The sequence below is a fragment of the Mycteria americana genome, chromosome 6, assembly GCF_035582795.1.
Source record: "Mycteria americana isolate JAX WOST 10 ecotype Jacksonville Zoo and Gardens chromosome 6, USCA_MyAme_1.0, whole genome shotgun sequence".
Taxonomy (NCBI): domain Eukaryota; kingdom Metazoa; phylum Chordata; class Aves; order Ciconiiformes; family Ciconiidae; genus Mycteria; species Mycteria americana.
In genome coordinates, this window is record NC_134370.1 from 5,430,001 (window position 1) to 5,444,867 (window position 14,867).

At 50.4% G+C, this 14,867-nt stretch overlaps 1 protein-coding gene across 1 annotated transcript; it reads right to left on the bottom strand.

The window, feature by feature from the left end:
* Positions 1-2,223: 2,223 nt before the first annotated feature.
* Positions 2,224-3,471, bottom strand: HMX3 (H6 family homeobox 3). Its single transcript, XM_075504043.1, has 2 exons — positions 3,138-3,471; positions 2,224-2,930 (listed from the first exon to the last, which is right to left on the bottom strand). The coding sequence occupies exons 1-2, from the start codon at positions 3,451-3,453 to the stop codon at positions 2,323-2,325; spliced, it is 924 nt and encodes a 307-aa protein (XP_075360158.1). The 5' UTR covers positions 3,454-3,471; the 3' UTR covers positions 2,224-2,322.
* Positions 3,472-14,867: the final 11,396 nt, after the last annotated feature.

Here is a 14,867-nt window from a genome sequence, read left to right on the forward strand (position 1 = left end):
TTTAATGAGCTGCAAGCGACTTGTCCCGAAGTTAGTACTGCAAACAGAAAAGGCATCACTCTGTTTGTAGGCGACACAGCGAGCAGCGTATTTTGACTCCGAAACTCTGTTTATTTTTCATTTACGACCCATTGCCAGGGTTTTTATCCCAAACGAAAAGAAAACGCAGGATGATCTTTTCGCAAGGCTGCGTTTTATTTTGATTTCTTTGGCCCGAAGTCCTGCCCTCGGCGCTGTAAACACGTCGATTCGGGCCAATCTTCGGGAAGCGGAGAGCGATCCTATCTCGAAATACCCGCGCCGGGTGTATTAACACGAGTGACGGCTCCGGCCGTGGGGAGGCGGGGGGACACCCTGGGGTGCCTTCGGGCAAGCCCTCTGCGGCAGCCTCCCGGAGAAAGGAGGGAGAAGGAGAAGGGCAGCACCGACCCCCGCCGGGAGGCGAAGCAGCCGGCGGGGGTAGAGGAAGGGGCGGCCAGAAGTTCAGGGGAACCCCCGCGGAGGCGGCCCCCGAGTGGAAAGGGACTCCCCCTCCCCACGCCCGCCCCTCCCGCCCGGCCCGGGGGGCTCCCTGGGGGCCTGGGACCCCTCGTTCGGGGTTACCCAGCCGCGATGCCCCCGGCTGCGGCGGAGCTGGGCAAGGCCCCCCCCGTCGATCCGCTCCCCGGCGGAGGGGGCCTCCGAACACCCGCTCCCCGGGAGCCCCGGCGGGGCCGGCTCCGCGCCCGCCGTCCCCGCGCCCCGGCCAGCAGCCCCGGCCGAGCAGGGCGGCAGCGCTGCCAGACCAGGCTCGGTTTATTGGGTTGTTTCTTTTTTTTGTTTGTTTTTGTTTTTTTTCTCCGAAGCCACACTTTCAAAAATGATAAGGAACGGGTTTTATTGATTTTTTTTTTTCCACCACAACATTAAGTTTATAACAATATAGGCTGTTTTAAAAATAGGACCGATCCCTAACAGAAAGCGAGAGGGCAGAGAGTACAACCGAAAGGGGGGAGGGGGGTGTTAAAATAAAATAAAGAAAAGAAACCAACCCAAACCCTTGGGAAGACAGCAAACAATTATCAGACAACAGGTGAGCAGACACTAAGACAGAGAGAGACTAGAGGTGTCCAGTCCTCACTGGATTTCTGCCTATTAAAATCCACATACTCGATGGACTTTAGAAGAAAACTGTACATCATATCAAATAAATTAAAATTACCCTAAAGTTGATTGTCCTTCACTTAAAGCGCCCAGCTCACCGAATCTCCCTTGTTATTTATTCGCATAAGCCGGGCTGATGCTTATTCCCATGCCCTGCTCCTCTCTTCTCACTTCCCTTCGCTTTTAATTCTTTTTTCTTTTATTTTGTACAACATGAACGAACGCAATTATACAATGCTAAAAACCCTTTCCTCACCATTCAAATAAAAGCAGTGCTTTAAGAATCGTCGTACAATATTGCACAGTTCAAAAGTACAATAATAATTAATAATAATAACCATCATCAGTATTACAAAAGAAAGCAAAAGGGTACAGATTTTTTTCCCCAAAATACCGGAATAACTCTACAAGGAAAAAAAAACCAAACCAACCCAACAACTAGGAAAAGGAGAATTATAAACAAGAATTAAAAATACCTCAGTAAACGATAATAAATAAGGGTCACTCAAAGCGTGCGGGTGTGTTTCACCGGTCACTTTGAGGCTGTATTTCTTGCTCGTTAGAAAGTCCCATGACAGAAACCGAAAGGTACGAAATATGGGAAAGCAAAGAGGCAAATGGGTACCGAGGTCTGCCTGAACGAAAAGCCGCGGTCGATGCAGTTTAAGTCACGACAGGATCAGGAGCCTGAACAATTTGGAGGCAGAAGGAGAGGTCCGAAAGGAACAGAAATGCAGCTTCCCGTTAGCGTTTGGCAAATCCCGAGGAGCGGCCTGGGGTCGTTCATTTTTTTTTTTTTTATTATTATCCTTTTTTTTTCTTTTGTTTTTTTACAAAAATAAAACTAAAGCCACAGAGACCATCGCGGTTTTCCTCCACGTTTACAAAAGGTGTGACAGCTCCAGGGTTCTCTACAAGTTCCCGCTTTCACTTTCCTTATCCTCCTCTCCCTCCCCCCATTTTTACTTTAGATTTTTTTTTCCCTAAATTTTCGCGACTCCCCTCCTAGCACCACCCGCCGAGGGGTCCCCCCACCCCCGCACCCCTCACCCCCCCCCTCCCCGCTCCGCAGACGCCGGCCGGGTGAACGGCACGAGTGGCTGGAGTACTTACAAGCGGGCCGGCGACTTGCGCGCCTCTCCGCGCCCCTCCGCGCAGCGGCGGCGGCGGCGGGCGGGCTCAGACGGGCCGCAGGAGCGGCACGGAGGTGACCACGGGATGGGAGTAGTAGACGGGGTGAGGGAAGGTGAGCAGGGGCTGGGTGCCGGGGGCTCCGCCGCCCCCCGCGCCCCCCTCCGCGCCCGAGTTCTCGTGGTAGAGGATGGGGACGCGGACGATGCGCTGCGCGGCGGCGTGGCTGAGGTTGGCGGCCTCCAGCTCGGCCGCCAGCTGCCTCTTCCACTTGTTGCGGCGATTTTGGAACCAAATCTTCACCTGGGTCTCTGTCAGGTGGAGGGAGGCGGCCAGGCCGGCCCGCTCCGAGCTGCTCAGGTAGCGCTTCATGTCGAAGGTGGACTCCAGCTGGAAGACCTGGCTGCGGCTGAACACCGTGCGCGTCTTCTTCTTGCGGCAGGGCTTCTTCTCCGGGCTCTCCTCCCGCTTCTTCCAGTCCTCGGCGCCTGCCTCCTTCTTCGCCTCCTCCGAGTCGCTCTCCTCCAGGACGATCTCGTCGGGGCTCTTGGAGTCCAGCTCCTTCGGCTCCCCCTCCGCCTTCAGCAGCGGCTCCGGGGAGTCCCGGTCGGTGCCCGAGGCGGGGGACGAGTCCCGCAGCAGGGACTTCTCCGCGGCTGGAGGGGAAGGGCGAGGGCGGGGGTGGGGGGGGTAAGGGACACAAAGAGACACCTTCACCGCCCGGCCCCCGCGTCCCGCCGGGGGAAGAGGGGCGAGCCGGCCGGGGCCCCGCGTCGCCCCGCCGCCAGCCTCCCCCCCGCCGCCCCCGGTCCCCGCCGCCGCCCCGCCGGGGAGGGAGGGAGGGAGGGGGGGGGGAGCGGTACCTTCCGTGCGGGGCAGGTGGGCTCCGGCCGGCGTCAGGGCGTAGGGGTACCACCAGGTCTGGGCGCGCTCCAGGCAGTGGGCGCTCAGGGCGAAGCGCGGCGCCGGGATCTCGAAGCGGGGGAAGGCGAGGTCGCCCACCTGCGAGAGGGCGAAGCCGCCGCCGTCCGCCGCCGCCTTGCCCGAGGGGGCGAACAGCGGCCGCGGCTGCTTGGGGGGTGCTTTGGGGGGGTCGCCGTTGAGCAGGTTCTTGATGTAGAAGGACTCCTTGGGGGGCGGCGGCGGGGCGCTGGGCGGCTCCTGCCCGGTCTCCGGCATCCTCCGGCGCCCGCCCGGCTCCTGCCCGCCGCTGGCCCCGCAGCCCGCGCCCGGCGCGCAGCTGGCGGCTCCCGGCGGCGCGGGGGAGAGGCGCGGCGGGGCGGCGTGGGAGCGCGGCGGCGGGGCCGGCCGGGGCCCCCTCGCATGGGGGGGCGGCAGGGCGGGGGGCCGAGGGGACCCGCGCAGCCCGCGGCACCGAGGGGCTGCTGCGGGCAGGCGGAGAGCCGGGGTCGTCGCTGCCGCCGCCGCCGCCTCCCGCCGCCGCTGCTGCTGCGTCAACCTGGCGCCGGATGCTAATGATGAAATCAAAATGTCATCCAAGTTAAACGCGGGGAGCACACGGCGATTGGGCACGCACAATGGCAAATGGGATTAGGCGGGGAGGCAGCCGGGAGGAGAAGGCTCCGCGCAGCCCCTGCCCGCAGCCGCCGCGGCCCCGGCACCCCCTGCGACGTGCTGCTGTGGCTGGAGGCTACGAGCGCCCGCCCGTTATTGGCTTTATATAGTCCAATTAGGCAGCAAATGAGGACGGGGCTATTAGCACAAAGGGATCCCGGCTCGGCTGAAGCACCACGGGAGCGGCGGGAGGCGAGTGGCACGGACCGCGCCGCTCCTGCCACAAAACCTCCCCTCGCCCCGCCGCGCCGCCTCCCCCCCCACCCCCCCCGCCCCGCACCGCACCGCCGGTAACAAAAGCCGCCGGCGCCGGGGGGGCAGCGGGCCGAGCCGCGCCGAGCCGGGCTACCGGGCCCCGGAGCCGGCGGCACCCCGCTCCGCCGCCCTCCGCCGGCCCGGGCCGCGCCGGGCTCTGCCTTGGGGCAGAAACGACTTTGCGGACGGTGGCGGGGCGGCAGGAGGGCTCTCCCCGGGCCGGGCCGGGCTGGGCCGCCTCCCCCCGCTCCCGGAGCCCCTCCGCCTCCCGCCGCCGCTCCCACCGGCCGCGCAGGAGGGGGCCCGGCGGCACACGTCGAGCCCGCGGCGGCGGCGGGGCGGCGGGGCGGGGGCGGCCATCTCCCGGCCGCGGCGGGGCTCCGGGCCACGGCCCAGCCCGCCGCCCGCCGCCGCTCCCGGGGCCCGGCCCCGCCGCCGGGCACAGGGCGCCCCCTGCCGGGCCGCGCCGCCCCCGCGGGAGCGCCCCGCGTCCCAGCGCCCCGCGTCCCAGCGCCCCGCGTCCCGGGACGGGCGGGCACGGGGCTCCCGCCCGGGGCATCGCTAGCGGAGCATCGCGCCACGCCGCACGACAAATCCCGGGGAGGCGGCGGCGGGGCCGGGCCGGGCCGGGCGGCTCTGGCCCCTGAGGGCCGCGACGTGACCGCCGGTGTGGCTGTAGTTCCGCGTGGTGCCCGTGGGTACATCCACTCTGCCGGCGGCGGCTGGGCGGGCAGGTGCGGCTCCCGTTTGGAGCTGAATCGGTAACGTAGGTCGGCATCCTGAAGGGGAAAGGGAAAGGGAAAGGGAAAGGGAAAGGGAAAGGGAAAGGGGAGAGAGAAAAAAAAGAAGGAAAGAAGGAAAGGAAGAAAGGAAGGAAGAAAGAAAGGAAGGAGGAAAGGAAGGAAGGAGGAAAGGAAGGAAGGAAGAAAGATAGGAAGGAAGGAGGAAAAGAAGGAAGAAAAGAAGGAAGGAAGGAAGGAAGGAAGGAAGGAAGGAAGGAAGGAGGAAAGAGAGAGAAGAGAGCATACCAGCCTCTCAATTCTGGCGTGCTTCTAAACACTTGAAATACACGTGAGCATGCACCGCCAAAATCTGTCCTGGCATACGCAGAGCTATAGACTCAGAAGTGTGCGCGGGTGCGTAGGGGGGCAACAACCTCTACATTTAAATGCTTTAATGCCCTGATCGAATATAACTGATTTCTCTTGCTATTCCCTTTTAAAGACACCCACCTGGCAATTTGAAATAAGACAGCTTTTATCTGAATCAAACTTCTCTATGTTAATGCTTGCAGCCTGTCCCCAGGAGTTCTGCTTCCCCCCGAACATTTGGGGTTATAAATCCAGAGAAAATTTACATAGACCCAATCATGGAATATTTTTGGCTGCAACAGGCATGATATTTCATATAACTTCAGTGCATGTGACTTCTTTCAGAGCACCGTCTCTTATGTGACCATTTCTAAACTGTTATTTTCGTTGCGAGGAGCAATAGGAGTTTACAGAAATATTCTGCTCTTGTTAACAACTGTTTCACTTAAAGGCATCAGGCAAAATAAAGCTCATCGGGAATTTTTCAAAGAAATGCTATTTCAGTGGAAATATTCCTCAACTCTGGGGTAAAACATATAGAAAAAATGAGAGACAGAAAATAGCTCTATACAGAAAACAGCCTATAGTCACCTAACCAGGGCTCTCGCCTATCCTCCGAGGACCTGAGCTAAAGCTCTATTTTATCTGTTTGCAGCTCTTACATGAAAAACCAAGGCTGCGAGTTCTTATAGAAGACCCCAGTGCATTTCTCCATCGCAGTGAAGATCTTGATTTAGATATGAGTCACCAAAATCATTCTGTATTGAAACTTCCACCCTTTTCCATCCATCTTCCACTGCTTTGGTAACTATGAGGTCCTAGTCCCTCGTGAGTCCCTTAGGTAAACAACCACACGTAGCAGAAAGCCAAGCAGGGATGAAAAACCAAGCCAGCCTCTAAAGATATTAAAAGATGTTTCCACTTTGCAATTCTTCATTACAAAAAAAAAAAGACTGGCAGTGTTCTAAGAGTGCCTTTCTACATCCTTGTCATCTGTGGCCCATAGTTTCTCACATATTTATGTATTTTATTTATGCCCCCCACAGCAATATCTGGACATTAAAGTCTGGCATAGACCATCCCCCCCATGCCCAGTGGTGATGGAGCTGAGCGAATTTCGCTGCAGTCTTTCTTTTATTTCTGTTTCTAGCCTCGCACTCCTACCATTCCATTGTAAAAAGATAATTATTATTTCATTAGTGTTCCAATTCAGAATTAATTGGCTAATTTACACATGGATCAATTGTATAAATGTGATGTTTGTGATAGGTGCTTGATATGATTTAAAGTAATTGTTTATTTTCAGGTTTTGGCTTGCATTGTACTGCAAAGTGATTTATCTCCTTATTTATCCTGTCTCAGCGCTGCCTCTTCTTTTTCATTATTTTTCTAAAGAGCCACACTCTTGCTAAGCCGAAGCATGAATCTGTGCTGTATGATTCTGTGGGGCCACACTTATATTAGCCCCAAATGCCCTACCTTACAGCGTGCTGGTTTTATATGCTCACAGAGCTCCGTGCTAACAGCCCTGTTTGCCTGGCAGAAGTTACCCGCTGCAGCCTGCAATCACTGTAGTTCACACAGATTCTTGTACCATCCTTATAGCCGCCGTCCCTGAGTGTCTCCTGCTGTAACCACAGGTGACAAACATCTGTCACTTTGGGCTCAGTTTCCTCTTTTCCATCCCGAGGGGGATGAGGAAAGTGCAGTGCTTAGTTTCCTTGCTCCTTTGTTTGTCCAACTGGGAGCATGCCCGGCAGCCCGGCCGTGGGAGGACTGCAGCCAGGACTTGCAGGGCAGAAGCGATGAGGTTTGCATCTGCTTCCGCTCTGACAGAAGGTTTCTGACAGTGGCAGGACCTCCTCCCGCACAGCCTGCCATGTCTTTGCAGAAGGTGGCACTGGCTGGCCAGAAGTCTCTCCCTAGACCAGCCCTGTGCTCTCCTGTAGATGTTTGCAGCATTTGGCCTCACGGCAATTGTAGGGAAACAGTAATCCATCAAGACACTACTTGATTTCATGGCTAACTTTAAATGGTTTCTTCCACAGGGAAGTGCTGAAGTACCTCCTTGCATCAGGGTTTAGAAGTTCAAAGGGAGAAGGAAGAAGGGATGAGAACACAGTTAGCAGCTTGCCCCACGCAGAAACACTCCTCTGCCAGGCAATCAAAATTAATTCTGCCACCATCGGATTTTAGAGCTGCTGTTATGCTGCTCCAGGCAGCTAAAAAACAATTTTGTGAATGCCAAAGATTAATTACTGTAGAGTTTGAGCCACTGTCAATGGCTTTCCCCTTCCTACTGCACATCGTTACATATTATCAGGGCCTTTCTAAAATCTGAATTATTCAGAAACATTGCATTTCTCAGTCATTCTTTCAACTGTTTCTTCTGAAATGCATGATTGGAAACAGAGGTTACCCAGAAAAGGGATGCTACTTTCTCATCAAAAGGAATGTCTGTTGCAGGATGTATTTGATAAGGAAGTTTTATTCAAGACTAGAAAAACTACAAGCGAGTTATGCTTTGTAACCTATCTCAGGTTTCACTTGGTTGAGTGTACCAGGCTGTATGTGATGTGTGTGGGTTAGGAGGTATTTTGGAACAGTTAAAGTTGTTCCCTTATTATGCCTTATAACGGCATTTTTGTACCTTTAAATGGAAAGCTTTGTAATTCTCTGTTTTCCAGCAGCTTCCTGGCAAGCTGAGTCTTTCCTGACAAGTATTAGAACCTTATAGCACTGCAAGAAAGCAGGTTGTTTAATTTATGAGACTTTTATTTCTGAGGTCCATCACAGTCCTGTGTCTGACTCACAAAGATATCATTTTTACAGGAAAGAGGAACAATTTCTAGGTTGCGATGTTTTTGTGAAACAAGTTCTGTTGCAAGCTTCCATGTAATTTGGAATAAATCCACAGGGACAGAACTGATGGGGAAAAGGTGTGGTCTAAGTACAGTCTTCATCTCATACAGCACTACACACATGCTCTACATAAGGTGATACAACGCTCCGAAGTCATCACAAACTCGTACAATATACCCTTTGCCTTTGTCATTGAGACCTGCCCACCAGTCTAATTTCTAGAAAGCCTAATCATTTTTGTGTTGATATTAGTCATGTGTGCACAATTTATCACTTTCACAAGCGAACTCACAGAATAGAGGTCAGCTAAATATACTGGAGGAAATCTCCTGTGAAAAGTGTCACTGGAGGATTTCAAGGCAGAGCATGTGCTGTCCAAATGTAAGCTTTACTGTAACTCATCTTACCTGTTTCAAAATACGACAGGACAGAAACACCCAAAGAACAACAGATAGGTGGTAGCTTTGCGACTTGTGGTTCTAAGTCTGAAGACTGGTGCTTATACGCCAAGCCATAAACTCTGAGCTATCATGTCAAATGTAAAAAAAACTAAAATAAACTCTGTAAACATCAGCACTGGTGAAATCCTAAACAAGCAGATCTCTTTGTGGTCACAAATAACTTACTTATGAAAATCCATGACTGTCCTGGAACCACACCTGAAAAGCGCTGAGTATTTTCAGCTCCTACAGAAATAAAAAATTGCTGCAAAGCTGTATGGTGAATGTTTTACTGGCCTGGCTAGAAAAGAGGTGTTATAATCCCCACTCAGCCTTCAGACCTCGGATCAAAATTATCCATTTGCAGTGAGGCAACAGAGAGCAGAGTAGATCCAATGTTTGTGTGCACAGCAGCTAGACAACATGCAGTTTTAGGAGTTCTTAAATAATCATTGATTTCAGAAGTGTTACAGCCCATTGACTCAAAAATCAGCTGCTTATAAAGATTCTCGTGTTCATATCAGAGATCCTTGGCAATTGTACAAGAGTTGTGCTGAACGTACATACTGAACATGAGCTATATTTTGAATTTCATTATAAGATCCCGAGATCATCCTAATTTCCCTGAGAACTTTTGTTATAAATGGCATGACAATCTGAACCAGCTTGTTCTGAGTCAGCAGATTCCCAAAATAGCTTGTGGTTTTGCAAAATAAATTAATGATGGGGCCATTTTGTGCTTCCGCAAGAGCTTCTATGTCAAGACCTCAGCGTGCTTTGCACTTATTAATGACTCTGTCTTGCCTGTCAGTCCGCAGGGAAGGCTACTCCTCAGGCAAGCTCAATGTTTCAGGAATCCCAGGAAGCCCAAGTGATGTGCACACCACAGGAGGCTCCTTCTACCTCTTTTGGCTGGGGCATCAACAGGACACCTTGTCTTCAGATATGCAGACAGCTCAGGTACTCACCTCACTCCCATGGTGCACAGACTCTGCAAAACAGAACAGAGAGAAGAAGGTTTCTGGGCTTCCTTCCACATCACATTTCTGTATATTCCAGGGAAAAACTTATCCTAGATAACAAAGTTTCTTATTTCCTCTGTATATTATTATAAGTGCTCAAACCCACATTACAAAGATAAAGCATCAGAGGCCAAGAAATGATTGCACTAGGGTAAGAGTTCTTTCCTCCAAAGCCAAATTCCAAACCATCCTTCTTTGGGTCACAGCTTTACATTTATGTAGCATACATTGCTTCTTTTTTACATGGTTGAAAAATTAGAAATCTACTAGAAAGGCAAGCATTACACAGAAAGTATTTTAAATATATTTTAATTAAACATTAGCAATACATATCAGAAATTCATTAGTAATACATTTGATTAAAGCAATGCTGGTGGAGAGCAGTAGAAGTACTGAATCTATTGCTGTGCAAAACCTCCAATGCACAGACACCTACTCAGCTTCATCACATCATCAGCATCATAGCCATCATAGTTACACCACTGTTTTGCGCATAACAGGAGATTGCCCTTGATGCGAAGCTACAGGGACCCGACCAGTTCAGCCTTGCAATCCAGAATGGTGGTTTGAAACTCTTTCCTCATATAGGGATGTGAGAAGCAACTGTGAAGCACTAACAAAGCTAGCTAGGAACCAAGGATGACTTTTCACCTTATTTTACATTAGGTAGATTTTTGGCTCATCATTAAGGATCCATGAATAATATCAGACAAAACAATGAAAGGAGACTGTGTACAACCGAACATCTTGTTCAAGGTGGCAGATAGGGCAAATAATAATAATACTAGATATGACAGAAAGTGGAACAATTTCAGCTCGGCACATGCATGAAGTGTAATCCACCTAAACACCTTTGAGTATCTACAGAGCAATAGATTTGACAAAATAATAATCCTAACATATTAAGCAAAGACTAGCTGTTTCTCCTCAGCAGCCTGATGTGTATTCTTATCATGTGTCGTCATTCCCAGAGTGTGAGATCTAAGTTACTTGTGTAATGCTGTCATTAAAAAAAACCCAAAAAACTTCTAATATATTTCCATTTTCTCTAGATTACTGTTGCCTCCAATATTCCAGTCAGGAAAATTGTATACAGTACACGTCATGCTGCCATGAGAAGTTTGTTATGTATTGCTGTGCTTGAGAGCTGCAATGGAGTGAAGAATAGAGGATACGCTAAAAGTCTCTAGGGCAAATGTGCAGATGAAACCTCTGCTTTTCTTTGTTCGTTTGTTTGTTTGTTTATTGGCAGCAAGGGTTGGTATGAATGAGAGGATAAGGCACTGCCTCTGTAGTGAGAGATTCTGATTTTACTCTGTTCCAGAGACTACGCTTGTAAAGCACTGAAGCTGATCAGAGATTGCAGAACACTGATCAGAATTTCCAGATGTCCTTGATAATGCCCCTCACCTTCATAACCAAGCTCTGAAATGGTAATATATTGATCGGAATGCTTCGCAGCAGTATGACACACAGAGGATTATTGATAAGCCGCTCTGAAATTTTCAGGTGACAAGCAAGGGCGGGGGGAGGCGATTAAAACAGGAACACAAAGCTGCCACGATAATCTTTGCCTGGGAGACTTGGGCTATGTATGATATTCTTACCAAAATGTTTCGCTTTTGTCTGGGAAGACATTCCCATCTTAATTTGTGGAGAATTATTGCTATTATTAATATACTAGCAGTACTAATACTAAAACTAAAACTAAAACAATAACAAATAGGTGTACCACCGGTCCTGGTTTCATCTGGGATAGAGTTAATTTTCTTTCTAGGAGCTGGTATAGTGCTGTGTTTTGGATTTAGGATGAGAATAACGTTGATACCACCCTGATGTTTTAGTTGTCGCTAAGTAGCGCTTACACTAGTCAAGGACTTTTCAACTTGCCCTGCTCTGCCAGCTGCACAAGAAGCTGGGAGGCGGCACAGCCAAACTGGCCAAAGGGATTTTCCTTTCTATATGACGTCATGCTCAGTATATAAGCTGGGGGGAGTTGGCCAGGGGGCAGGAATCGCTGCTCGGGGACGGGCTGGGCGTCGTTTGGCAGGTGGTGAGCGGTTGCATCACTTGTTTTTTCCCTGGGTTTTGTTCCTCTCTCTCTCTCATTGTTTTCCTTTTCATTACGATTTATTATTAATTTTTTGTTGTCGTTCCAATTATTAAACTGTTCTTATCTCAACCCACGAGTTTTCTGACTTTCACTCTTCCGATTCTCTCCCCCATCCCACGGGGGGGGGAGGGTGAGCGAGCGGCTGGGTGGGGCTTACTTGCCGACCGGGGCTAAACCACCCCACCACCACACGCTTCCCCACGCGTACCGCTCGCCCACGCCGCCCGAGGCGCGGCCCCGCCTCAGCACCACGGACAGCGCCGGGACGCGCGGGGCGGGCGGTGCGCGGGCGGTGCGCGGCGCTGCGCGGGCACGGAGGCGTGCGGAGCGCCGTCCCGCAGGCTTGGGGGCGGTGGGTGCCATCCTGCACCCCCTGCGCTCCGGGCGTCCCCGGGAGACGCTGCTGCGAGCCGGCTGCAGGGCCAGAGCTCCTAGGTGCTCGCGTGGGTGCGTGAGAGAGAGCTTGGGTGCTCAGCTGCTGTCGTCCGCGGGGCAAAAAGAAGAATTAGAGACTTACCGCTATTGTAAAAGCTCCCGAACAACAAAATAATCCACCGTATGTAAATCCTGAGATTACAAGCTAAAACCGGGACCCTTTGTCTGCTGTGCCCTGAGCTTTCACAGGCAAATTCAAGAGAATTACATCTTGGCTTATTTTAATATCAAAGCATTTTATAAGAAGACATGGAAGCCGTTTCCCTTTCCAATAGTGTTGGCGCATTGCCCTGTTTATTCTTCAGCTGGTATTTTTCGTACTTCTTAGAGATACATCAAAGTTTACGCTGTATGTGTAACTTGGAGGAGATGGAAAAGACATTGACAATATTAATTGTTTCATAAATAGCGTCAGATAGGATATGCTTTTTATATCCTTGGTTTAAACCTTGTTATTGAAAAACCAATACCCTGCCATTTGTTTATACTTCTCTTGGCATACAAGGCAGATATATTAGAGTGAATGAAGCTAATAAAAGGCTACAGGCAGCATTTTCCACACTCAACTTTTAGGCATGGCCTCTTTTTCAAACGAAAACTGCCTTTTATTTCAGAACATTATAACCACCTGTCTGTAAAAATGTAGGAAGAACCAGAAATTACAAAGGACCAAATAGAAAGGACCCTTTTCTTTTAGGTGAGCACTTCTTCACACAAGCAGTTCCACCGACTCCATAGACCTGCTTACGCGAGTAACTGCTGATGCAGAGGGATGAAGGGCTCCACCGGCCAGCCCAGCGGTGTGTGGGTCTCTGAGGCAAAGCTGTCTCACAGACAAAGGCTCAGCATGAAAAATACCTCTTTCCTGCACTGGTCTTATCTGGATCCAAGAAGTTAGTTGCAGAGCAAGGGGTCCTGAGCGTGGAAAGAGGAGCCGCAAGCTCTCCCAAAGGCAGTGCATGACTGCTAGTTTCAGACAAGGAAAGTGGTCTGCAAATTAAGTACTGGAGATCTTGCAAGTTTTCCATCCAACCAACGGTCAAATAAATTCTTGAGAAATCTGCATTGCAAACATTCTACTCCTTGCAGTCCTTTTATTTCTTTTACTCAGCATTTTAGTCCCTGCAGGAAGGAACAAGGAGGTAGATTATGGTGCGTTTACCTCTGCTGTCATTTTAAAAAATATTTTTATCACGTTCTATGCAGTGTCACATGCAAAAGAAATACAACGCTTGCACATCTTTTAAACAAGAGTTTCAATGCTATCATGTTCTGCTGAATTAATGTTACAGTGTTAGGAAGATATATAGTGTAGCAGAAACTGAGGCCAACCAAAGAAGGAAGGAAGAAAATGAGATCTCACCATTCAATATTCCTGGAAATTTCATAGAAATTTGTGAAAATGTGCTATGCATATTTTTTCATAGCATGAAATGGCTCCACTGCAGTCTTGAGTTGCTGCTGCAGGACACCAAGAGCAAAAGTAATCCTTAAAACATTTGCCATAGGTGCTCCCAGGGTTTTAACTCGCTCCATGCACAGGGAATGTGAAGCCTGACGTCTTGGTTTTCAAAGCAGCTCTGCATGGATTATCTCCTACAACTTCAGGAAGTTTCTGTGCAGATACAAAGGTCTGCTCCTGTGGCATAAAATCCATTACCAGAGGGAGCACCAAGGCATAGTCCTTTCTCTATTTCATTTTAGCTCCAGAGTGGAGGAGGCTTTTGCTCAGCAGCCATATTTATTCCATACATATTTGTTGCTTGGTCTACACTAAATCAGGAGTATCTGACTTCTTCAGCATCCCTCAGGCCCAGAATGTTTTTAAGGACATGTTGCAGAAAAGTAGAAACTAGCTGAAGAACACAGAGGAAGAAAAGCTATAGCCAGGGGCACTGGCGGAGGCCTGTGTGGCACCAGACGTCAAAGCCAAGCAGAGTCCAGACTTTTTATTTGCCTCCCAGGCAGCGCACCCAGGGAGAGTCTCTGCACACCCAGACTTCAGGGGTACCTGGAGTGGACTGTCAGCCATCTGCGTGCACGAAGAAAGCAGTAAGAATAAACGTTGGCTGGAAGGTGCTTTCACTCATTGCCAACTGCTTATTGTAGTTTAGCCTTATGATGCGTGTAGGAGTCGTACTTGGGACAAGATGAAACAGGTCACCTTGATTTCAGGGGCTGGAGTAGATGTTCTCCACCCTAAATCTTTCTGTGATCAGCAGGAACTGATCAGACGGAGGGAAGAGCATTTGGGCCACCCAAGAAATAGTACATATTAAAGAGCCGTGCTTCACTGCAATTTCAGTCCCAGGAGTGCCACAAGAAGCAATGCTCAAAGCACAGCCTTTTCCAGTTGCTCTGAAAGGCCTACACAGAAATCAAGGGAGAATTTCTCTTCATCAGTGCAAAAGCAAATGTGATAACTGGCAGTCTCCATGTAAAAGTATTTACCTTAGTCACAGTAATCTCGCCATTAGACTCTAATTTCTAGCTCCAGTGTTAGAGAACAAAGCGCATGCCGTCCACGGTAGCAAGGCTGACACAGCAATACGCTTTTGCCACTCATATCTGTTGAGCTAATCTGAAAGTCCACAACCAAATCCCATTTCCAGCAACACGCATGCTTGCCTTTCTCCTCAACCTGCCAATTCTAATGACTCGCAATTAAATAAAAGCCTTCCTCATGCTCCGGGTCTCCCTGCCCATCCTCCCTCCAAGGCTACGCCTTTAATTTTGCCCTATCACATTCCCACGGCAGCAGACTGTTATGGCAGGCAGCAGGATTATGACTCATCATGTA

Excerpts from the sequence above, each read along its gene's own strand:
- HMX3 (XM_075504043.1), bottom strand. The coding sequence starts at position 3,453 with ATGCCGGAGACCGGGCAGGAGCCGCCCAGCGCCCCGCCGCCGCCCCCC. Across the intron at positions 2,931-3,137 it reads CCACCTGCCCCGCACGGAAG|CCGCGGAGAAGTCCCTGCTG; the intron begins GTACCGCTCCCC and ends CTTCCCCTCCAG.